We start from the raw sequence: 24,716 nt of genomic DNA on the forward strand, positions 1-24,716 counted from the left end.
TGTTCTGAATTACTAAGAAAGAAAAGTACAAGATGAGCGTGGTACTGCAATGCCTATAACCCCAGTACTTGAGAGACTGAGGTAGGAGGATCACAAGTTCGAGGCCAGCCTGGGCAACTGAGACCTTGTCTCAAAATAAAAAATATAAAGGGCTGGGGTGTAGCTCAGTGGTAGATCATTCCTGAGTTTAATCCCCCAGTACTGCAAAAATCATAGATAGGGCAGACTCAGCAGTGTACCCCAGGAGCTAGAGATCCATGGGGTAGGAAGCGGTGAGCCCTGGGGAGGGTAATTTAAGGACAGGTCTCCTGGGAAAAGTGCTTTGCGCTGAGTCCAACTCTTAAGAAACCTGGGTTCACAGAGAGAAGCTCACGGGGCGTTCTCAGGGAAGATGACATCTCTGGGTTCTGCCCAACATGGTGTCCACATTCACAGGCAAGTGTTTTCTTGTCCCTTGCCTCCAATCAGTTTGCTCTGGGCCTGACAAGTCTGCGTGCCAGGTGTCGCAGCCCCTCCGATGGCTTCCTGCTCCCAGGATCCGGGCCGGTGACGTGTCAGTGGCCATCACACGGTGACCGGTGTCCCCTTTCTTCATGCCAGTCACGCCCCAGTGATTACACTGGGCAGAGGCACAGCCGGTCCCTTCCTCCCCCGGGCGGGGCACAAATGGGGCCAGGTCATCGTCCTCAGATGCCTGCCCTGTGCCGGGGACTTCTGGGAACCTGGAGCTTCAAGTGCTCCCAGTATGGGGAAGGTTCCAATTCTCCAGCAAGCCTGCAACGCAAGCCATCAAACAGCCAAGGGGCTGCTGGACAGCTAGTTCTGATGCCAAAGAAGCTTAGAAAAGCTCCCGGGTCCCACAATGGGCAGTTTTGAGACGTGTGTGTGTGTGTGTGTGTGTGTGTGTGTGTGTGTGTGTGTGTGTGTGTACATACACACACATGTACTGGTGATTGAACCCAGGAGCATTCTTCCTCCGAGCTGTACCCTCAGCTCTATTTAGTTGGTCTTATTTTGAAACAGGTTCTCGCTAAGTTGCCGAGACTGGTCTCAAACCTGTGATCCTCCTGTCTCAGCCTCCCCAAGTACTGGGGTGATAGACATATCCCACCACACCTCACTGAAATCCTTTTTTATTTTTTTCCTTCAGTACAAAGGTGTCTACTCCTTATAATCCGACCTACACAAAGTAAATAAAATGTGCATTACGAGCATGGTAAAGTAACACCCAGATGCGGGCACAGCTGGAGATAAAATCCAACTTAAATTCTTTTGTCAAGCCCCGTGTGCCACGGCGGCGCAGCCTCTCCTAGAAAGAGCGAATTTGCTGCTGAGAAATCACGCGGCCACGGCACCCACAGTACCTCGGAGTACGGTGCCTTTTCCAGCCCACCCACCCAGGGGACGCCTATCTGTTCTGCGCCGCCTGGCTGTAGCCCTGTGGCCACCCTGCCCGTCTCAGGGCATTCACACTGAGGCTGGTGTTGAAGCTCGGACGTCAAACATTTCGCAGGGATAAAGACCATTTGCTCCTCTTCCAGGTCAGTGGCCGTGCTCACGGAGTGCATGAGGAACAAGATTCTAGCCAAATTCTTCCGGGAACGCCAGGAAACTCTGAAACACTCGCTGCCCCTGGGGTCCTATCTCCTGAAGCCAGTCCAGCGGATCCTCAAGTATCATCTCCTCTTGCATGTGAGTCTTCCTGCGCCCGAGCCCTCGCCAAAGGGATGGAGCGCTCGTGTGTGTGTATTGAGGTTGGGGGGAAGGTACCAGAAGAAGCTATGGACATATGGAAACATTTTCCACTCTCATGCTTTACAACTGACTAATCTGCTTTGAGGAATTAGAGGTATTTACCTTTGGGGTCTGTAGCCCCGTTGACAACAGCCAAATCAAAAGATTAATTTTCGCTGGGATCACGATAGGGTTTAGGAGTGCCTCGTGCTGGCCAGTGACAGCCTTGGGCGGGGAGCTATCATCCAAATGAAAACCAGATTTTATTTCATGCTTTATTTTATTTCCATAAGCCCCACTCAGTAGGGCGTTGGGAGGGAAAGCTCTCTGTCATCGATTGGCTCTCGAATGAGAGCAGAGAAGGTGCTGGAAGGGGAGAGGACGGATACGCAGCTCAGTGAGTGATCTCTGAGCTGGGCTTGGCATCATTTCTGGATATCTTCCCCTTTCTAGTATTTTCCATTACTTTGACAAAATTCAAGGAGGCCTAAAGCTTAACCAAGATAGACATTGCTCTCAAATTCTCATTTCTTATCCTCTAAGAAGGTTGATAAAAATAAAAAAGTTTTATTGCAGTCATTTGCACTCTGAAAGTGGAACACGCTTACCTTGGCAAGACGTAAGAGCCAAGTAGGTTGGTCAGGAACCGGGCTCGGGGCCAGGTCGGTCTGCCTCCAACTGCAAGGTGCCCACGTTCCCCACGGTGCTACGTACCGAGTGAGAATATGCTGGTGTTTGTAGTTTATTATTTTTAAACTACATTTAGAAATCTTTCCCCAAAGGGATTTTAATCCAGAGAACTTTTTCAATCCAACTTTCTAGAAAATCCTCAGCTTTGTCTGCCTGGGTAACTCATCTCTGGAGCATCTTACTGATAGCCTAGTAAGCCACATAAGAGAAGCTACTTTAATTTTTAAAATTGTCCTAATGACTCTGTGTGTGTGTGTGTGTGTGTGTGTGTGTGTGTGTGTGTGTGTCTGTCTGTCTGTCTGTCTGTCTGTCTGTGAGATACCAGGGATTGAACTCAGGGGCATTCTACATCTAAGCTACACCCCCAGCCCTATATTTTATTATTTATTTTGAAACAGGGTCCCACTAAGTTGCAGAGGGCCTCACTAGATAGCTGAAGCTGGCCTCGAACTATGGTTCTACTGTCTCAGTCTCCCAAGTACTGGGATTACAGGCATGCACCAGCTACCATGGCTAGCTTCCTAATGACATGTTAGACTTAGTGGGAAAAGTTTGTTAAATCAGTGACCAAAATAATTCTTAAGTGAAGAATACCTATCCCAGGACATTTCTTGGCTTAGCTGTGTTAATATGACATTTAAGAGTCACTGCAGTCTTCCGGATGGGAAGTTCCACCGGGAGAAGGAAGAGTCTAGGTTCCCAGTTACTTAATACTGAGAGATAACAAGTCACGATCTTACGGCAAGTTAATTCATAGGACAAATTGTCTTGTCCTCTATATTAAGAGCTACTAATGGAGGGGAGAAAGGAAGGACAGTGAATGGTCTGAATGTAGAAATAAAATGTAAATTCCAATTTCTAGCTCAGTGAAAAACTCAAGTACTTCATAACAGTAAAGGAATATTCACAAAGTGTCACTATAAAATAATAGAATTACTCTTCATAAATTAGACCATAAGATGCATCCTTTGCCTTCAGCTAACTGCTTATTCCCACAGAGTATCATAGAAACGATTGGATCAGTTTCTATTTTGGGTAGTCACACCTTTGTAGGGTTTGGTTTCAGGACCAGAAGATCCCAACATCCACAGATGTTCAGCTCCTTTATATAAAGAGAGTAGAATTTGCACATTACCTATACACACCATTTTGTGTGCTTTAAATAATCTCTATAAGCCGGGTGTGGTGGCGCACGCTTGTAATCCCCACGCTTGGGAGGCGGAGACAGGAGGATCGTGCAGGTTCGAAGCCAGCCACGCTGGCATAAGAGACCTTGTTTCAGAAATATAAAATAGGTCTGGGAGTGTAGCCCGGAGGTAGAAGGGCTTCCAGGAATCCCAGTACCACCAAAAAAAAAAATAATAATAATAATCTCCATATTACTTATATCACATAATATAAATGCTGTATAAATAATTGTTATACCATATTGTTTAGGGAATAATGTTAAGGAAAAAGGCCTGTACATGTTTAATATAGATACAATTTACATATATATTTTATATAGACATACCTTCAATGAATAGTTGGTTGAATCTGTGGAGGGCTGACAATATTAATACAGGATTACTATTATTGTTTTTAAGAAAAATATAGCTTCCATTTAATAAGCATTTACTGGGACTGAGGGTATAGTTGCGTGGTAGGGCAAGTGCTTCCCTAGCGTGTGCAAGACCCTGGCTCTCATCCCTAGTACTACACACATACACACATACCCAAGAAAGCATTGTGGACCATCCACCTGTCTGTTAGGCACCATGGAGAAGATAAGAATTAGAAGAGCCATAGTCGATATCCTTGGACTCTTGAGGGGTCCGGGGTAGGAGTCCGATGTGCTCTAAAGAATCAGAAGAGAAGCTGCTTCCCTCGCCCCCCTCCCTGGGATTGTGGACCTCCACACTGCGACGGGTGCTAATGTCGTCTCCTCTGACCATCAGAGAAGGGAGTGCGTGGAGCCCGCGAGCTTCCTCTGAAGCTCTGTGTTCAGTCAACTTCATTCAGGCTCTAAAACTCCTGCTACTTGACATGTGCCTGCCGTGGAGACGTCTGTGTTCATTTGGGTTGTCTTCTTTTCTTTTTTGGTTGTTTTGTTTGCTTGTTTGTTTTGTTTTGGTGCTGGGGATGGAACCCAGGGCCGTGCACATGCTAAGTACTTGCTCTTTCACTAAGCCCCCAGCTCCTGAAGAGGTATTTCTTTTAACAATAATATCCATTATTTTTTAAGTCCTGTGTGAAGAAAAAATAATCTTGTAAGAGTAAGAACTATGTTACTGAGAGGCATATTACACTGGACACCAGGAAACTCAGAAATCTAAGCTCTAAGATCAACCCTTACAATCCAATTATAGCTATAAGTTCTCTTTGAGACTTAACTATATTTTATTCTCTTTGTCCTGGAATTTTCATCTATTTTTATTATTCTTAGCCTTATTTTTATTACTATCTGAAATTTTATGGCAATTTCTGGCTAGTTACTTCAAAAATCTTAAGAAATGCTGGGCGTGGTGGCACACACTTGTAATCCCAGCATTCAGGAAGCTGAGACCAGAGGATCGCTGTTCGTGAACAGCCTCAGCTATTTAGCGAGGCCCTTCACAACTCAGTGAGACCCCCGTTTCAAAATACAAAAGACTAGCTGGACGTGGTGGCGCACGCTTGTAATCCCCGAGCTTGGGAGGCAGAGACAGGAGGATCGCGCTGGTTCAGAGCCAGCCTCGCTGGGTTAAGAGACCTGTTTCCAAATAAAAAAATATAAAATAGGTCTGGGAGTGTAGCCCGGAGGTAGAAGAGCTTCCAGGTACCCCAGTACCACCAAAAATAATATAAAATAAAAAATAAAAAAGACTAAAATATAGGGCTGGGGGGTGTAGCTCGGAGGTACAATGCCCCTGGGTTCCATCCCTAGTACTGCAAAAAAAAAAAAAAAAAAAAAAATCCTAAGAAATGAGCCAGGCATGGTTGAGAGGCTGAGACAGCAGGATTACAAGTTCAAAGCTAGCCTCAGCAACTTAGTGAGACCCTCAACAACTTAATGAGACCCTGTTTCAAAATAAAAAATAAAAGAGCTAGGGCTGTAGGTCAGAGGTAGAAGGCCCTTGGGTTCAATTTCCAGTACAAAAACAAAAACACTTGATGTAGTATGTAAATCAATAAGCAAAAATAAAATCAATGGAACTAATCAGAGAGGCGCGGTTTGTTTCTTGCTAAATGTGAAAAACGAAGAATAACTAGTTCTTCGTATTATTTTAAAGGAAATAGAAAATCACCTGGACAAGGACACAGATGGCTACGACGTGGTGCTCGAGGCCATCGACACGATGCAGCGGGTGGCCTGGCACATCAATGACATGAAGCGGAAGCACGAACACGCAGTGCGCTTGCAGGTGAGCGGGGGCCTCGGTGCCAGGGCTGCAGGCGCCCCACGACATCGTTTTCCAAATCAGGTATCCAGGCTGCACAAGCATTACGTTTTGTGCCTGGTCCTCATCACGATTCTCTCTGAAGAAAGGCCACGGCACCAATAATAATGGCCATTGTATGAAATAGCTAGGTGGGACAAAGTCACACTGTCACCTTGAAGCTAATGGTCTGCTCGGCCCCTTCCATGACCCATGTTAAAACCTGGAGTGTCAGCCTGGCGTGGTGGCGCACGCTTGTAATCCCAGTGCTTGGGGGGCTGAGACAAGAGTATTGGGGTTCAAGGACAGATTCAGCTACTTAGTGAGGCCCTCTGTAACTTGGTGAGACCCTCTTTCAAAATAAAGAATAAAAAATCAGGATAGGGGTGTAGCTTGGAGGTAGAATGCTCCTGGGTTCAATCCCCAGCACCATACACACACACACACACACACACACACACACACACACACAGAGAGAGAAAAAAACCTTGAGTCTCAAATGGGTGTGGTGTTGCACTCTTATAGTCCCAGTACGTAGGAGGCTGAGATAGGAGGATTTCAGGTTCGTGGTCATCCTCAGCAATTTAGTAAGGCCCTTTGCAAATTAGCGAGATCCTGTTTTAAACAAAAAAATAAAATAAGGCTGGAGGTGTAGCTCAGAGGTAGAACACCCCTAGGTTCAATCCCCAGACCTCCTCCCCAAAAATAACAAACTTGAATTTCCCAAGGCTGTATGCTACATTAATTACAAAATAGTAGTTCTTGCTTAAAGCAACTTTCTCTGAGCACCTTTTAGCTCTCATCCCGCTCTCATTAGCTCCTGCAGGATCCTGAGGTGGTGTGCGTGTGGTCACAGAGCAGGGGACCAGGGGGCGGTGGCTGAACCAGCTCCTTGATGAGATTCGCTGGAGAAATGATCCTTATGGTGTTAGTTTCCTCATCTTTGACATAAGACAATCAAATGAGAAATTTACTAAGATCCCATCCAGCACCAATAGTTTGAGTCCTAAATCCTCAGGAACTTTTAATAGATGTTGGGCCAATTATCATCTCCTGGGCACCTCATGGCGGTATTTAAAAACTGAACTAAAAAGTATGTGAGCCCACAAGACAGCTCCAAGCTCTGGGGTGTCTCTAGAGTAAGACAGAAAGCCCAGAGTGACTCCAGGCTCTGCAGAGCACCCACACCTTACTCCAGATATAAGATGCAAGAGCTGGGCGTGGTGGCGCACGCGTGTAATCCCCGCGCTTGGGAGGCAGAGACAGGAGGATCGCACAGGTTCGAAGCCAGCCGTGATGGCTTAAGAGACCAGTTTCCAAATAAAAAAGTATAAATAGGTCTGGGAGTGTAGCCTGGAGGTAGAAGGCCTCCAGGAACCCCAGTACCACCAAAAAGAAGAAGAAGAAGAAGAAGAAGAAGAAGAAGAAGAAGAAGAAGAAGAAGAAGAGGAGGAGGAGGAGGAGGAGGAGGAGGAGGAGGAGGAGGAGGAGGAGGAGGAGGAGGAGGCGGCGGCGGCGGCGGCGGCGGCGGCGGCGGCGGCGGCGGCAACGTTTGGCTCCTAAGACAGAACGAACTCTAGCTTTCCCCAGGAGACAGTCCTCTAGAGTGTGGTACGATGCCCTGGACTGTCGAACAGGGAGCTTCTGAGAAAATGTCTCATGTAACTGTACAGACTTTAATCTTGATATATATGGTCTAGACTTCAGTTCTGGAAGAAAGTTTTCAAGCTGATGGCTTTTGGAGGTTTTTATTCAAAGAGGGGGTGAGAAAATCAGGGAGGGTTGCTCACCCAAGAAGGTCTTGAATTCTACGTGTCCCCTTTACCACACTCTTGAGAGGATGGCTACTGCTGTCAGCCAAGCACAGAGATTTTTTGATTTTTTTTATTTTGTTTGGTGGTACTGGGGTTCCTGGAAGCCCTTCTACCTCCGGGCTACACTCCCAGACCTATTTTTACATTTTATATTTGGAAACAGGGTCTCCTAAACCAGCAGGCGCAGCTGGCTTCAAACCTGCGCAATCCTCCTGTCTCTGCCTCCCAAGCGCGGGGATTACAAGCGTGCGCCACCACGCCCGGCAGAGATTTTTAAAGGATGGAACTAAGTAACGGGCAATCAGCACCTCACCACTCGATTCATTTCTGTTAACCCTGGAGCGATGCCACCCGTCAACACAGACTTTCGCAGACCATCAGTCTCCTGCTTTGCTCCTTTTCCTCCCCCTTTAACCCCGTGGGGCATCTCCTCCTCAGGAGATCCAGAGTCTGCTCACCAACTGGAAGGGGCCAGACCTGACCAGCTACGGGGAGCTGGTGCTGGAGGGCACCTTCCGCATCCAGCGAGCCAAGAACGAGCGGACGCTCTTCCTCCTGGACAAGCTGCTGCTCATCACCAAGAAGAGAGACGACACGTTCACATACAAGGCTCACATCCTGGTAGGTCTGAAGCGCAGCGGCGTGGTGGGCGAGGACGGGGCCGCCCGTGCCATTCCTCACCCCTCTGCTCTCTCCGCCCCAGTGTGGCAACCTCATGCTGGTGGAGGTGATCCCCAAGGAGCCGCTCAGCTTCAGCGTCTTCCACTACAAGAACCCCAAGCTGCAGCACACGGTTCAGGTAGGAGCAGGCACCCCTCTCAGGTGCCTCCGGTGCACTAGCGCTGGGGTGTGCCCAGGGCTTCTTGACCACATGCTACTTCCCTTCTTCTCGGAGGGCTGGAGGGTTAGGAGCGAGCTGTCCGGCATCTGACCGTCACATTTTCCCCACCTGGCAGGCAAAATCACAGCAAGACAAACGCCTCTGGGTTCTGCACCTGAAGAGACTGATCCTGGAGAACCATGCAGCAAAGATTCCAGCTAAGGTAAGACAGCGAAGGGAGTCCACAGACGGCAAAGGGAGTCCACAGACAGGCAGCAAAGGGGGTCCACAGATGGTGAAGGGAGTCCACAGACAGGCAGCAAAGGGGGTCCACGGACAGTGAAGGAAATCCACAGACAGGCAGCAAAGGGGGTCCACGGACAGTTCAAAACATCTGAGATGTCAGATCAGTGGGATCCACTCTACCAGACGGTATACTAAAGAGATTTGTTTGGGTTAAACTCTGCAAGAGCTATTGTTGTCATATACGTTATTTTTCCTTTGGGGATTTAAAAAATACTGTATTTTTAAAATACTGTCAAGAGACTTCTAAAAGACAGGCCAGGCATGGTGGTACACATCTGTAATCCCAGCACTTGAAAGGCTGAGACAGGAGGATCACAAGTTTGAAGCCAGCCGAGGTAACTTAGCAAGACCCTGTTTCAAAAAAATTTTCTTGTGTATGTGGTACTGGGGATGGAGCCCAGGGGCATTCTACCTTCGAGCTACACCCCCAGTCCTATTTTTTATTCTTTATTTTGAAAAGGCGTCTCACTAAGTTTCAAAGGACCTTACTAAGTAGCTGTGGCTGGCCAGGAACCACAATCCTCCTGTCTCAGCCTCCCAAATGATAGAATTACAAGCATGCACCACCACGCCCAGCTCTGTTTAAAAAAAAAAAAAAAAAAAAAACAAAACTTTTTTTAAAAAAGAAGGGGCTAGGGGAATAGATCCGTGGCAGGGTACCCCTGGGTTCATTCTCCAGTACAACAAAAATAATGACAACAATAATAACAAGACCACTACTACTAATAATAACAATGGTAATAGTAATAATAATGAAAAAACTTCTCAAGAACTAATAAAAATTGGAGCATGAGAAATACTCAGGGCCTCTTGTGCAAGACAGATGGTGCTAGGTGCCGTGGGAACAGAAAGAAGCAAGAGCCAGGCTGGGCCAGGACGCAATTCACAGCTGCAGCAGCTGACCACGCGCCCCCTGCACTGTTTGCTCAACACGGTGGAACCCTGGTGGCGCTGGCCAGGTGTTGAGGAAAGACAAAGCCTTCAATTCAGCTGAGTGGGGGAGGCAGGAAAATGCCTTTTGCTTCATTCTTGAAGGATGAGGAATGTTTTCATTAAGTGGGGGGAGAGGAAAGGGAAAAGCGGGCTGAGAGAAGAGCAGAAACAAAGGCAGGCGGGAACAGCCTGTGCTGTGTGGACTGGGGGGACAGGAGGGCGAGTTCTCAGGGGTCAGGTGGGAGGTGAGCCGGGAAGCGGAGGGCAGCAGTCGACCTGTGGAGGGCTTGGGAGCATGTGCCAGGAGTCTGCGTGGCAAGGGATGAGGAGCAGTGGCCCTGGAGCCCCTGCAACAGAGGGGGAGATGCAGGCCACACCTCCGTCCCTGAGGCACAGGGAACAGGAGTTTGCCCGCGAAGACTCCGCGTGGATCAGGAGTCGCACCAAGAGCACAAGGTGCTGGGCTTCCCAGGACGACGCGCCGGGGCTGGTTAATGGAAGCAGAGGCGTCACAGGGGCAGGGCGGCTGCGGGTGGAAATTCAGGTTCTGGAAGCAGGAGAGGCAGTCATTGAAGGGCTAAGATTTGACAGGATGGCCCACAAAAATGTATACAGGAAAGAAAGGCCCTTGGGAATCCCAACAAGTGGCCTGCGGGGGAGAGGGTGGGTTTGGAGCACAGCCAAAGAAATAGTGGGGCAGAGAGGTAGGAAGAGAAGCAGAGAAGCCTGGGGCACTAGCAAAGGATGGAGAATCTCACCAAGTGGGATCAGGGGCTCAGTGCTGCACAGGTCACAAAGGACTCAAAGGGAAAAGAATTTTAGATACAACCACGAAGCATTGAAGAGCAAGGGAATCGAGGAACAGGCTAGACATGGATGATCCATCTCCACAAAGTTCAGAGAAGAGGCCGGGCCTGGTGGCACCTGCCTGTCATCTCTACATCTGGGAGGCTGAGACAGGAGGACTGCACGTTCTTAGCCAACCTCTGCAATTCAGTAAGTCTCTCAGCGATCTGAGACCCTGTTTCCAAATAAAAATAGCTGGAGGTATAGCTCAGAGGTTGAATGCCCCTGGGTTAAAATCCCCAGTTTCACATTAAAAATAGAAGAAGAAGAAAAAAAAAAAAACAGTCTTGTCTCTGGAGATAACCGACATCCTTAAAGAAAAGGCCCCAAGACCCAGTGAAGCTGGTCACCATGGCCCAGGGTAGCAACATCATTTCAGAATCTGCTGAGCAACCAGGAAACGTGCAGAGGAGCCCTGGCCCGGGGGCTCCTGGGGGTCGGTGGCAGAGCTGGGGAGGGGAGGTTCCCAGGGCCAAGGAGGCTGGTGCTGAGGTGCCCCTGCCACAGTGATGGGCGTGACTTCCAGGCTGAGTGACCCGTGAGACCAGCCGGAAACTGGGTGTGACCGGAAGGACTGCTGGTCTTGCAAAGTCAGAGAAATTCAAGTTCGGCGGAAATACAGGTCAGAGAGGTGGAACTGCAGCATCTGTCCTTTGAAGAGGACTCTTGGGAGTCCTGCCTGAGAGATGGGGGGCTGCGCTGCTGCGAGCAGGTTCCAGGATGGCTGTGAGAGAGTGTTACTACTCTGGAGTGGAGAAAAAGGTTCCGGAGATAAAGTGGCCAAAGGAGGGACGTGAGGGGGTTTGGGGGTACCCACACAGACGTGGGGTGGCCCATGATGGGGTGCGGAGGAAAGAGGTACAGTTAAAACTGGGATCGTAATCATGATCCGAGGTGGAAGGTCAGGAGCCCTTGCTTCTGAAAAAGGAGAGTCTGTTTTGCCCTCTGGATATTTTGAAACCTTTTGAAGCTGGGCCTCGGGAACCGCCAGCAGTGATTTCATACTTCGGAAATGAATCCGTAAAGGTGTGTGCTTGGGCTAAGGTGTGAGTTTCAGAAGAGGTGCGAGGAGCACAGGCGGAGACCGCATTTTCTTCTCGGTAGTCACGGGGTTGCTGGCCCCACACCCTGGGATGCCCTTCTGAGCAGCAGCAGTGGCACTGATAGGCCCCACCTATTGTTTACAAGAGGTTCTGAGAGGCAATCACAGACCATTGCGAAACTGGCCACATACTTGTCCTCTTTCTCCCGCACCAGGTGTGCGTACTCCTGACCCCGACCTTGCCCTAATAGAATCATGCTTTCTCCCAACTCGCTGATCCACTTAGAATCTAAAGATTGTTTTAATTATGACGTATTGACGGCATAAACTAAAGTACTTTGTATTCTTATTTCTTACCCTCAGCAAAATGCCTTATGAAATAGGTCTTGTTCTTCCTGCTTGAGAGAAATAGACAGAGGTTCAGAGACATTAAATAAATTGTTCAAGTCTTACCACTAGTTCATGGCAAAAACTCAGATTCAAACCTAGGCCCTGGCTATGAAGAGCTTTTGAGCTGAATTCTTCCTAGTAGTGACAAAAACATACTTATTGCCAGGCGTGGTGACACCTGTAATCCCAGTTGTTGGGAGGCTGAGAAGGGAGGACTGCAGGTTCATGGCCAGCCTAAGCAATTTATAGTGAGGCCCTCTGCAATTAAGTAAGACCCTGTTTCAAAATAAAAAATAAGCCGGGCGTGGTGGCGCACGCTTCTAATCCCCGCGCTTGGGAGGCAGAGACAGGAGGATCGCGCAGGTTCGAAGCCAGCCGCGCGCTGGCTTAGGAGACCCTGTTTCCAAATAAAAATGTAAAAATAGGTCTGGGAGTGTAGTCCGGAGATAGAAGGGCTTCCAGGAACCCCAGTACCACCAAATAAATAAATAAATAAATAAATAAATAAATAAATAAATAAATAATAAAACAGGGCTGCGGGTGTGCCTCAGGGTAGAATATCCCTCAGTTCAATCCCCAGTACCACAAGAAAAAGAAGCATGCTTATTTAATATATTTTATCCACTGTAATGTTGTAGTAATTTTCCATCTTGTTTAAGCAGGGTTATTAAACTTTTTATCTTTCATCAAGACCTTAAATTATTTTATTAAAGCTTCCAAATTTTATTTTAGGTAAATTCACAATGGGATCTCTTAAACATCAAAACATGTATCACTAGGTCTAATAATGTAAACATGTTGGAAATTCAGTAATTTAGTTCCTCCCAAACTCCTACGTCCTTTAATTCCATGATGGTCCTTTTCTGCCACCTAGTGGAAATCATGGGAATACCACTTTAAGATGTCAAGAATTAGGGAAGGAAAATATTTTGTTCAGTTTTACAGGTATGGGGAATTTCTTGAAACGACCCACCTCCCATTCATAAATATGGCGTATAAACTGAACGCTTGTTCAAACTAATAGAGAATAATGGTGAACGTCCGCACTTCTGCCTCCTGTGTACTAACATGGTTCTAGGAACACGCTTCCCAGAAATCAGGCTATCATTTGTGTTTGAAATAAACTCCAACTCGTAATCACAAATGCTACCTGTACAACATCCGTGTTAACAGAACAAAACTCTCAGTGCTCGTTTTCCCAACATTAAAGCCATTATGTTGAGCCCCCCTTTTAATTCAAGTTCTACTGCAATAGCATAGATCTCAGCAAATGGATATAAAATTATTTTAAAAGTTATTTTTAGGATAGTATTTGTAGGTCAAGTTATGCTACCATTGAAAGAGAAAAGTGACATTGAAGAGACAAGAAGAGGCCACTGACTTTTTATCCCTGGCTCCGCAGGCAAAATGACTGAGGACAGTTAGCTCGCCATTTTATAATCCCTTTAACATCCGTAGCAACAAGAATAATAACAAAAAAGCCCCAAAGCACTAGCCCTCAGGAGATGGGGTTGGAGGGGAAGAGGCAGCCGGTGCACCGGGCCCCAGGGAGGGCAGAGGGCAGGCAGCCAGTGCCAGTGGCACCTCTAAAAGGCGGGTCCTGCGCGTCATCTCACAGCTGGGGAAGAACATCTAGAGGTGACCGCACCGCCGGCTTCCGGCCACTGTTCCCAATCAATTCAAAGTAGAGTTGGCACCGCCTCCGAGGCTCAGATTCAACCAAACTAAGGCCAGAAATAATTGTGTCTGCACCGAACATGTATAGACTTATTTTCTGGCCATTATTCCCTAAATAATACAGTATAACAACTATTTACTTGGTGTTTTCATCGCATTAAGTATCTCAAGTAATCTAGAGGGGATTTAAAGTATATGGATGGATACCCCAATGCAGTGGCACACACCTGTAATCCCACCACTTGGGAGGCTGTGACAGGAGGATGGCAGGTTCAAGGCCAGCCTCAGCAGCTTAGCAAGACCCTGTTTCAAAATCAAAAATAAAAAGGGCTGGGAGTGTAGCTCAGAAGTCGAATGGCCCTGGGTTCAAACTCCAATATCCTCAAAAAATAAAGAAAAAATAAACTATACAAGTAGGTATGGAGGGTTATTTGTTAATACAATTACTTTATATAAAGGATTTGAAGACGCTATAGGTTTTGGTATCCTCAGGTGTTTTTTTTTTTTTATTTATTTGTGGTACTAGGGATTAAACCCAAGGGTGTTCTACCTCTGAGTTATACCCCCAGCCCTTTTTATTTTTTGTTTTGGAAACAAGGTCTCACTTGGTTGCTGAGAATCTCTTAAGTTGCTGAGGCTGGCCTTGAATCTGCATTCCTCTTGTTTCAGCCTCCAAAGCACCAGGATTACAGATGTGTGCCAGCATACCCAGCATTCCTACCTATTTAAATCCATTTATTCAAAAAAGATAAGATCTGTCAGGATTGGTGAAGAAAAAGCAATGCTTACGATTATAGCTACACTTTCTCTCTTCCAGGCCAAACAAGCCATACTTGAGATGGATGCCATCCGTAAGTCTTGTTTCCTTAACGTGATTTGAAACGCCGTTGTCTACTTGTAGCAATTGCATTTTATATCTTAAAGCTTATGAAATGTCAGTTACAAGGAAGTTGCAGCTTTCTACTCAGTTTGAACAGATAGAGCAGACACCGTAACTCCATCTTCATTTGTCTCTCCCGTGGTGTTCCTGGCTTCCCTGGGAGTCCTTGATAGATGGCCACACGCCTGGATTTCTGCATCAGTGAACACTATCGGCTAAGCCTCGGGGTCAGCCCTTCCCGGCCCGCTCCACCACCCCAAACCAAGGCCCTGCAGTGTGTCTCCTCCTTCATCCCATCCCCCCAAAACATCCACGCTGGCCAGCTGCAAGAATCCCTATAGCTTGGTTGCATCTGGTTTTTCTGATGTATTATAGATGTCTATAAATACAGCCACCGCTATACGCATGACTATTTTCCAGGCTTATCAAAAGCAGGCAGAGAATAGGTGTAAGCCGGGTTCTTCTTACTAAATCAGACCTGTTCGACAACACTCGATCACCTCCTCATTATTCCTTACCTGAAATAGGGTAAAAAGGCAAAACAATGACTCTGTACACCCACATGTCTGCTGGGAACGTACTTAAAACACTTCGGCTCTTCCTTAAACCTCTCAAAAGACCTTACTTTTTTAAGGAATCTTTTCTCAAATACAAACACTGCTCCCCTTGCCCCCCCCCACTCGTTCACGCTCCGGGGGGAAAAAGAAACATCAGCGAAGTAGAAACAGGCGCTGGCCCCCATCACAGCAGTAGAGGCTCCGGTTCCCATCCAGCAAGACCCCAGACACCCTCAAGGTGTGAGGCTGCTTCTCTAAACCCCCACCCACCTGTTGTGCAGAGAAAATCTCCTTAAGGGCTTAAGAGCTCTCTGAAGAGGTGAGGTCAGGACCAGGCATCTCTGGCGAGGACAGATGGAGGGAGAGGTGGGTCTTTCTCAGCTACTATAGGGACCAGCTGCATTCCAGAAAACCATTTACTTATCCTTGGGCTCTGGGCAAGACCTTGGGGACCAGTAAGATGCTCTGAAGGCCCACAGATATCTCGGGCCACTACCTGGGACCACATGCACCTCTCCAGGCCCAAATGTGGGTCAGAGCAGCCTTGCTCGGGGCAGTGGCACCCTTTGTCCTTCCCTGAGTTTAGACGTTTTCCCTGAGTTTTGAGCAGGGGAGGTCAGGCCACTGGACCATAACATCACCTGTGTGACTTTACCTCCAACACTGGAGAAGCTTACGTGGTCTCCAGGGACCTTTAAGACTCCCTTTAGCACTTGACCTCGGATTTGAGCACCAGCAGTTTGTGGCTGGGTCCTCCGAGTGCTGACCTTTGGGGTGCAGATGATCAGTTCCCAGACCTGCTGCAATACCTTGGAATTAGACCAGAGAAAACGTATGAGCCCTGGCTTCCTGAGACGGGTGGATACCACTTGGCAGGCTGCTCTCGGGTGCCATCCATTTCTCTGCAAATGGATGACATAATTTTGTTCTTATTTATAATGACAAACTTTTGATGTTCTTTGTGGCCAAGCAGAACTCCACTGTGTGTCTCTGCCACATTTTCTTTATCTTCATCTGCTGACGGACACGGGGTTGATCCCATGATTTAGCTCTTGTGACTCGTGCTGCTGTCCACAGGTGTGCATGGATCACGGCAGTGCTCTAATTTTAATCCTTTTGGAAAGATACCAAGGAATGGCTCGAGAGACAGACAGACAGACAGACACCAGCAGTTCTGAGTTCAGAGTCTATATACTACTTAAAAGCTATTTATTGAGTTTGTAGAAAGACACAAATTCAATAAAATTCAAGCAAGATTCCTTTTCTGGCAAGAGGGTCTAAAGCTCTCGTGAGATGCTCTGGGAACACAGGAAGCAGGACTGTACTGGAGGATGCCTTCCCAGAGACACGGGAGGTGCAGGAGGCTACGCTGATGGTCCTCAGCTCCTCCATCTAAGGAGCTAAACCAAGAAAGGGCAGGAGGGGAGAAGACGGAGAGAGGGGGGGCAGGAGGCAGCTGAGCTGCCACTGAGATACTCCGAGGAGCCTCCTGTAAACAAAACAGACCACACCAGTGGCAGGGTCCCTGCATGCTGACAAAGAGCAAATCCATAGATTTCTAGACAAGCCGTGACATTTCCATGGATACCCACAGCACCACCCTCCTTCACACCGCGGTTACCTTTACAGACCACCCAGGCTTCTGCTACAGTCCCGAGGGAGACACGAAAGCATTCTGTGGCTCTAAAGAGGGGTCCGCGCCACATCGGCTGAGAAGAAAATCGGGTAAGTAGGATGTTGGAACTGAAATGCAATACTAGCTGTGTGTGGTGGTGCACAACTATAATCCTAGTACTCGGGAGGCTGAGGCTGGAGGATCTCAGGTTCGCTGCCAGCCTCAGCAACTTGGTGAGGCCCTGTTTCAAAATACATTTTTAAAAAGTAGGGCTGGGGTATAGCTCAGAGGTAGAATGCCCTGGGTTCAATCTCCAGTAACACACACACACACACACACACACACACACACAGCCCTACAAGTACACATCCTTGACAGACGAACAGAAAGGCGTTTTTCTATCTAGGCTGTGAGAACTGGTTTGAATATAGCCTTTGCTTTCAACTCTTTTCTTAACTCTTTTTCCCAGTGACTATTAAAAGCAACTAATTTTGCTTTGTAAAGCATCTTAGCATTAGCATGCAGTTACTTAAACTTTGTTCATTATTGATGATGAACGTTGTATCTTTGAATGAGACATGCACAGGATTTTCCCAACCTAAAACCAGAGGTTGACTACACCAGACTCCAGGAAGTAGGCAGGTGTGGTGGCGCATGCCTGTGATCTCAGTACTCAGGTGGCTGAGACAGGAGGGTTGCAGGTTCAAAGACAGCCTCAGCAAGTGGTGAGCCTCTCATCAACCTAGTGAGACACTGTTTCATAAATAAAAAATAAAATAGGGCTGGGCATGCAGCTCAAAGGTAGGGTACCCTTGGGTTCAATCCCCAGCACCAACCACACACACGCACTCACGCACGCACACACAGACTTTATGAAATGTCCTCTCATATTGGACTCAGTATTTAGTGAGTACCTACTTTATGTCTTGCTGAGGGCTAAAATGCAAAGCTGATGTATGCGATTCCTGCTTGCAATTTAGGGAAATTTGATAGAAAATTACTAGAGCTCAGATCATCTGTAGTGAACTAGTAATTTATGTATAAAGACAAAATTTTATTAGGTTTTGCAAATGATGCTGTTTTATTCCTGCTTGCAAGGAGTTCACAGTGGGACGCACACACACACACACACACACACACACACACACACACACACGGAATAAATAGAGTGTGGACTGTGACCGAGGCAGGAGGGCAGCAAGAGAGCAGAAACAAAGGAGAGAGACAGGAAGGAGAGAGAAGACTCCACAGCGCTGAAGTCAGCACCCATGATGGAATCTGGGGCTGAAGAGGCAGATAAGGCCCAAATAGTACATACTGCGCTCCGAGGCTTGGTTCCACGCGCCTGAGGAGACATCTGTGCCGGGTGCTCAGCTTGGCTAGAGCCTGAGATGGAGGCTTGGATGAAGAGAGCAGTGCCTGGGGCGAAGCACTATTTGGAGCCCTGGAGACTGTGATGGATAGACAATTGGGGAGACCTGTAGAGTGACACCCTGGCCCTGCCTGGGGGGGTAAGGCCAGTGATAAGCCAGCAGGAAATACCAGCGAGGAGCAGGTGTTGGAGGAGACTGAGAGGTGTGCTGAGCTGAGGTTGAGGCCGATAGCTGGCATAGAATATAAAATGGAAAGCCCCCAACTGGGTATGGTGGTGCATGCCTGTAATCCCAGGACTTGAGAGGTTGAGACAGGAGAACTGCCGGTTCGAGGCCCGTCTCAGCAACTCAGTGAGACCCTGATGCAAAATACAAAATAAAATACGGCAAAGGGTGTGGCTCAGAGGCAGAATGTCCCTGAATTCAATCCCCAGTCCCCCACACACGCGTGCGCATGTGCACATGTACACGTATGCCCAAAGGAAAATAATTGATAGTTGGCAAGTTTCATAGGCAATATTTAAAGTTCAGGAAGTTGCTCTCCAAATTGGTAGGTCGATAAAGAAGCATTTGACTGTCTATTATGTGATATTTTCTCTCCTTAACATTTACCCAACCATCCTGACATTAAATTTCCTAGACCTTCATATCTCTGAGTAAGGGGAATTTAGGTAAATTTGATAGAAAACTACTAGAGCTCATTTAACCCGTCATTAAACTCATAATTTATGTATAAAGAAAAATTGATTTACTTTTACTAATGATGAATTGCTTTCTTTTTCATCCAGAACCTTCCTCAAGGTCACATAAAGTTTTGAAGACCAGCGGTAAGTCACAAAATATGCTTTTGTTTTTCATTCTAAGTCAAATCAGACACAAAATAGAAATGCTACATGAATTACAGGTGGACAGATTTGATGAGTGAATTAAACAGATCTCTTACTGCTATAAGGAAAAGCGGCTCATTACAAAATGTACAAATGACAAAATTAATTGCAGCATATCTTGATAGGCATCAAAAGATTAATCTGCAGCCGGGCGTGGTGGCGCACGCTTGTAATCCCAGCATTTGGGAGGTTGAGACCAGAGGATCACAGTTCGTGGCCAGCCTCAGCTACTTAGTGAGGCCCTCCACAACTTATTTTGAAACCCTGTTTCAAAATAAAGAATAAAAAATAGGACAGGGGGTGTACCTTGGAGGTCAAATGCCCCTGGGTTCCATCTCGCAAAAAAAAAAAAAAGATTAATCTGCCTATTATATAAAGAACATAAAAAGATTAATCTGCCTGTCATATAAAGAACATAAAAAAAAATGCCAGGCATGGTGGTGCACACTTGTAATCCCAGCATTGGGGAGGCTGAGACAGGAGAATCTGGGTTCACAGACAGCCTCAGCTACTTAGTGAAGCCCTTTGCCACTCAATGAGAGCCTGTTTCAAAATAATGAATAAAAACTAGGCTGGGGTGTGGCTTGGAAGTAGAATGCCCCTGGGTTCCATCCCCAGTACAAAAGAAAGAAAGAAAGAAAGAGAGAGAGAGAGAGAGAGAGAGAGAGAGAGAGAGAGAGAGAAAGAGAAAGGAAGGAAGGAAGGATCTGCCTATCATATATACAGCAGAAAGAACAACAAGCTTATACAACAAAAAGAAGAGACAAAGGACTTTTTTTTTTTCTTTTGGTGGTACTGAAAGCCCTTATACCTCCAGGCTACACTCCCAGACCTATTTTATATTTTTTTATTTGGAAACAGGGTCTCTTAAGCCAGAGCGGCTGGCTTCGAACCTGCACGATCCTCCTGTCTCTGCCTCCCAAGCGCCTGGCCTTGCTTTTATCTTTTAAAAAGGTCCTTTGTCACTGGGCGTGGTGGCGCACGCTTGTCATCCCTGCGCTTGGGAGGCGGAGATAGGAGGATCCCGTAGGTTCAAAGCCAGCCGGTCTGGCTTAAGAGACCCTGTTTCCAAATAAAAATATAGGCACTGGGAATGTAGCCCAGAGGTAGAAGGGCTTCCAGGAACCCCAGTACCAAAATTAATTAATTAATTAATTAATTAATTAAATGCATGTGCACATTGTCAGAGCTTGGAGTTGAGGCTGCTGGCTGGCCAATGAACTTGCAAGGGTCTGCTACACCGGGGCAAGCCTTCGCTAACACTCCATTCTGCCCCAGTGAGTGGAGACTGATAGTAGGCCTAGCTACAAGTAAAAAATAAATAAATAAATAAATAAATAAATAAATAAATAAATAAAAACATTTTAATTGGACAGCTTCACAGAAGAAACACAAACTGCCAATAAAATGTTAAACTGGTCACCCATGTTACTAATCAGAGAAACCACGCACTTAAGCGAGAAAATGGAGGTGGGAAAGTTCTGAGCTTGGCAAAAAAACAGGCACTCTGAGCAACTGGGGGGATGGTAAAGTTTGCAACCCTTCAGGAGCAAATTCGGTAATGCCCATTTCAATTAAAGTGACATTTGTCCTTGACCTAACAATTTCACCTCTAGGCCTACATAGAAGTTCGCACCCAAGTATGGGTATGTGTAATATATGTTTATGTTCTTTTTTTTTTCGGTTCTGGGGATGGAACCCAGGGGCATTCGACCTCCAAGGTGCACCCCCTGCTCTATTTTTTATTCTTTATTTTGAAACCGGGTCCTACTGAGTTGCAGAGGACCTCACTAAGTAGCTGAGGCTGTCCGAGAGCCGTGATCCTCCGGACTCAGCCTCCGAATGCTGGGATTACAAGCGTGCGCCACCACGCCCGGCGATGTTTGTGATCTTGGCAGCACTGTACTACATAAAATGCCCCTCTAGTGGGAAATAGTTAAATTATGGTATATTCATGCCTATAACGGAATAGTCTACAACTGTGAAAAGAATGAAATAGATCTCTGTATAATAACAAATACATGTTTATGTATTTTATATAATATATACATATATTTTATATATAAGTTGAATATATTATATATAGACATATAATTTTATATTATATATTATTTAACTTATATGTTTTATATTTTAATAGAATATATTTATATATATATATATATAGCAGAAAATTCAGTATTTAGCAGAAGATGCAGTGTCGCATATTGTATCCTTATTTTTAGAAAAATCAGTTGTGCATCGTGGTGTGATAGGAGCACTGACTTTGAGACCTGGAAACATGAGCATCATACTGATAACTGTGGTTACCTATAGGGTGAGATTTATGGGAAATAAGTACTTTATGTACTTCTATAATTAAGCAACATTTAAGGATGGGACACACGTATCCAGAATATCTGTAAGGGTGTATAGAGGGCCACGGCCATGCAAACCTCTCCCTATAGTTCCACACACAATGCTTCCTCGGCACCGGGCCAAGGAGATCCTGTTGACGAAGGCTGTTTCTTTCTGTTAAAGCCAGTAAAGCGCCTGGTGACCGACAGACACTCTCTCTGATCTTTGATTTTCGTGGCTGAGGTTTGGGCATTTTGTTCAGGTAGAGCATATTTTTGTTTGGAAGCATTTGAAATGTTGGACATGAGGTCGTTTATTGTACTCCGGGATTGGGGAGGAGGACACCTGAGACTCAGATACCGCGAGGCGCGTTCACTGTAGGAGATACGTAACTGGGTAGTAATTGAGAGGCATTTTTGAAAATTAGGTCCAAAGGGCCCAGAAGTCTCTGGGGCTTCAATTATGAACAACAAGCTTGTAAATCCCATAAAAATAAAAGTGTTTTCCTATGTAAAAGATGTATAGTTGTATTCTGAAACTTGAAAAAAACATTTATTTTTCAGGAACAGCACAAGACATCCAAAAGGTAAGCAACGCTTCCTTCCTCCCTCCCTCCCTTCCTTCCTTCCTCCCTTCCTTCCTTCCTTCTTTCGTTTTCTTTTTTCTTTTGTTTTGTTTGCTTTTTGCAGTACTGAGGATTGAACCTAGGTGCGTTCTATCTCTACACTCCCAGACCTATTTTTGATTCTTTATTTTGAAACAGGGTGTCACTGAGTTGCAAAGGGCTTCACTAAGTAGCAGAGGCTGTCCTCGAACTGCGATCCTCCTGCCTCAGCCTCTCAAATGCTGGGATTAAAAGCGTATAGCACCATACCTGGCTCCATGTTTCTTTTGAAATGTGGATCATTTTAGTGCCCTCTACTTAGAATATATCATTCTAGTCTGTGTAAATAATGGCCGTATATGTCTTGGCGATGTCATGATTTACATTTTATATTTATTTTACATGTTTAATCATTGACATTTAAGGAAGGACTTGGCCTCATCAACTTCCTCCCTCCCCTGCTAATCTCTTAGAACCAGAGAAACTATTTATTCATTCCTCTGCCCCACACCTCAGCCCAGGAGCTGTGGCCTTAACTTAGGAAGTAATACCAGCACAGTCTGAGTGTGCCGCGCGCCTCTGTACATATGATGCCAGCCCCTGACCTGTGTGCAGACGGCCTCCTCCTCCAAGCCCTCGCCCTCCATCGCAAGGACAAGGAGCTCTCCCTAAGAGCGTGCCCCTAAGCCAGGCACCATGGTGTGCACCTGGAGTCCTGGCGATTCAGGAGACTGAGGCAGGGGGATTGCTTGAGTCCAGGAGTCCAAGGTCAGCCTGAGCCATGTAGGAAACCCTGTCTCAACAAAATAAAACTAAAGCTGTTGTCCTGCAGCTGCTCTAAGGGGAGTGTTGAGGGTGTGTCACACACTCGACCTTTGCTATATGGGGTCACGGCGTGGGTCGTGGTGTGGCCCGGCAGGAGGTGTGGCCCGGCAGGAGGGCACTCTGCAGGAGGCCCTGGGTTCAACCTCTGGTGCAGGTGGAGGGGTGTGAGGACATCACGTTCTACCAAAACATGCATTTCCAGATTCATTACCGGCAAAGAGCAGCTATTACGTGGTTCTCCTGATACGGCTAGTGATCAATCGCGCGCTTACCAATCTGCAGAGCCCTGACTGCGGCTTCTCCTGTTAATGCGTTCTTTCTAAAAGGATGCGGCTATGAATAGCTCTCCGCAACCCTTTTACCTTCACGGCTTGTCACAGGGCCAAAGTTCCTGTGCTGATAAAAGCTGTATCTTTCAGCGAAGGCCAATCAAATGTCTACAATGAGCACAGCCTTATGCTCTAGTGATTGTTATGACAGGGCAGGTGCATTTTTTTTGTCTGGGTGCTTTTTAAACTGCTAACATGAATTGATTCAGTGTCCTGAAACACCACATGAGATCTGGATTTTTCAATCTTTGTCTTCCTAAGTGGAGCCACTGAACCTGGAGGCAGCCAGAACGGAACTGTGGAGCCAGGTGCCGCTCCACACTAAGTGAATTCTAGAGACACAACCTTAAGAACTTCTGGAATTTTTTTTTTTTTTTTTTTTTTTGTACTGGGGATGGAACCCAGAGGCATTCTACCTCTGAGCTGTACCCTCAGCCCTGTTTTTTTATTCTTTATTTTGAAATCAGATCTTACTGAGTTACAGAGGGCTCACCAAGTAGCTGAGGCTGTCCGTGAACCGTGATCCTCCTGTCTCAGCCCCCGAATGCTGGGATTACAAGAGTGTACCACCATGCCCATCTCTTTTCTTTTTCTTTTCCTTTCTTTTCTTTTTTTTTTTTTTTCTTTGCACTACTGGGGATAGAACACAAAGCCATTCTACCTTTGAGCTACATTCCCAGCATAAATTTTTTCATTCTTCATATTGAAACAAAGTCTCACTAAGTTTCAGAGGCCTCCCTAAATAACTGAGGCTGGCTGCAAACCTGTGATCCTCCAGTCTCAGCTCCCCAAGCACTGCAGTTCCAAGCGGGAAAACTTTCTACACAGTGCTCAAACCAAGTCTGGATGAATAACTGAATGTTTTTTTTCTTTTTCTTTTTGGTCTTGTTGTTTTTTTAAATTCAGAACTGGGGATAGAACCCAGGGGCATTCTACCACTCTCTACCCCCAACCCTATTATTTATTCTTATTTTGAAACAGGGTCTTACTAAGTTGCAGAAGGCCTCACTAAGTAGCTGTCCTCAAACCTGCGATCCTCCTGTCTCAGCCTCCCAAGTACTGGGAATACAGGTGTGTGTCATCACACCCGGCTTACCTGAATCTTATAAAATCAGAAGACATGAGAGAAAGGAAATACCAGTGTGCTTTCTTAACTTTCTCTGTGTGTGTGTGTGTGTGTGTGTGTGTGTGTGTGTTTACTGGGAATTGAAGCCAGGTTCATTATACCTCTGAGCTACATCCCCATCCCTATTTTTTATTCTTAACTTTGAAACAAGGGCTCACTAAATTGCAGAGGGCCTCAATAAGTTGCTGAGGCTGGCTGCAAACCTGCAAGCCTCCTGTCTCAGCCTCCCAAGTACTAGGATTGGGATTCCAAGTGTTCACCACTCTGCCTGGCTTCCTTTTTTTTTTTTTTTTTTTTTTTTTTTTGGTATTGAAGACTGACTTCAGGATCTTTCTACTTCTGAGGTATATTCCCAGCTCTTTTTATTTTTTATATTGAAATAAAGTCCCACAAAGTTATAGAGGGTCTTGCAAAATTGCCCAGGCTGCCCTCAAACCTTGGTCCTCTTGTCTCAGCCTCCCAAGTACTGAGATTACAGGCATGCACACCATTTCTAGCTTGTGGTTTTTGTTGTTTTAAGTCAGAGTCTCACC

The 24,716-nt window shown here is 46.3% G+C and overlaps 1 protein-coding gene across 3 annotated transcripts in view; it reads left to right on the forward strand.

The window, feature by feature from the left end:
* PLEKHG1 (pleckstrin homology and RhoGEF domain containing G1) overlaps positions 1–24,716 on the forward strand; it is a gene marked incomplete at both ends in the record, with an annotated part of 141,576 nt that overhangs the window by 103,674 nt on the left and 13,186 nt on the right. For 2 of the 3 annotated variants that reach the window (XM_080699886.1, XM_080699885.1), the window contains 9 exons: positions 1,542–1,692; positions 5,676–5,807; positions 8,075–8,257; positions 8,340–8,435; positions 8,593–8,679; positions 14,468–14,501; positions 16,717–16,812; positions 18,864–18,902; positions 21,863–21,885. In XM_080699886.1, the coding sequence (XP_080556012.1) occupies positions 1,542–1,692; positions 5,676–5,807; positions 8,075–8,257; positions 8,340–8,435; positions 8,593–8,679; positions 14,468–14,501; positions 16,717–16,812; positions 18,864–18,902; positions 21,863–21,885 (841 nt within the window). The remainder of the gene's footprint in view (positions 1–1,541; positions 1,693–5,675; positions 5,808–8,074; positions 8,258–8,339; positions 8,436–8,592; positions 8,680–14,467; positions 14,502–16,716; positions 16,813–18,863; positions 18,903–21,862; positions 21,886–24,716) is intronic. The other variant, XM_080699884.1, reaches the window with a different exon arrangement.

The sequence above is a fragment of the Muscardinus avellanarius genome (genome assembly GCF_963383645.1).
Source record: "Muscardinus avellanarius genome assembly, chromosome: 8".
NCBI classification, from domain to species: Eukaryota; Metazoa; Chordata; class Mammalia; order Rodentia; family Gliridae; genus Muscardinus; species Muscardinus avellanarius.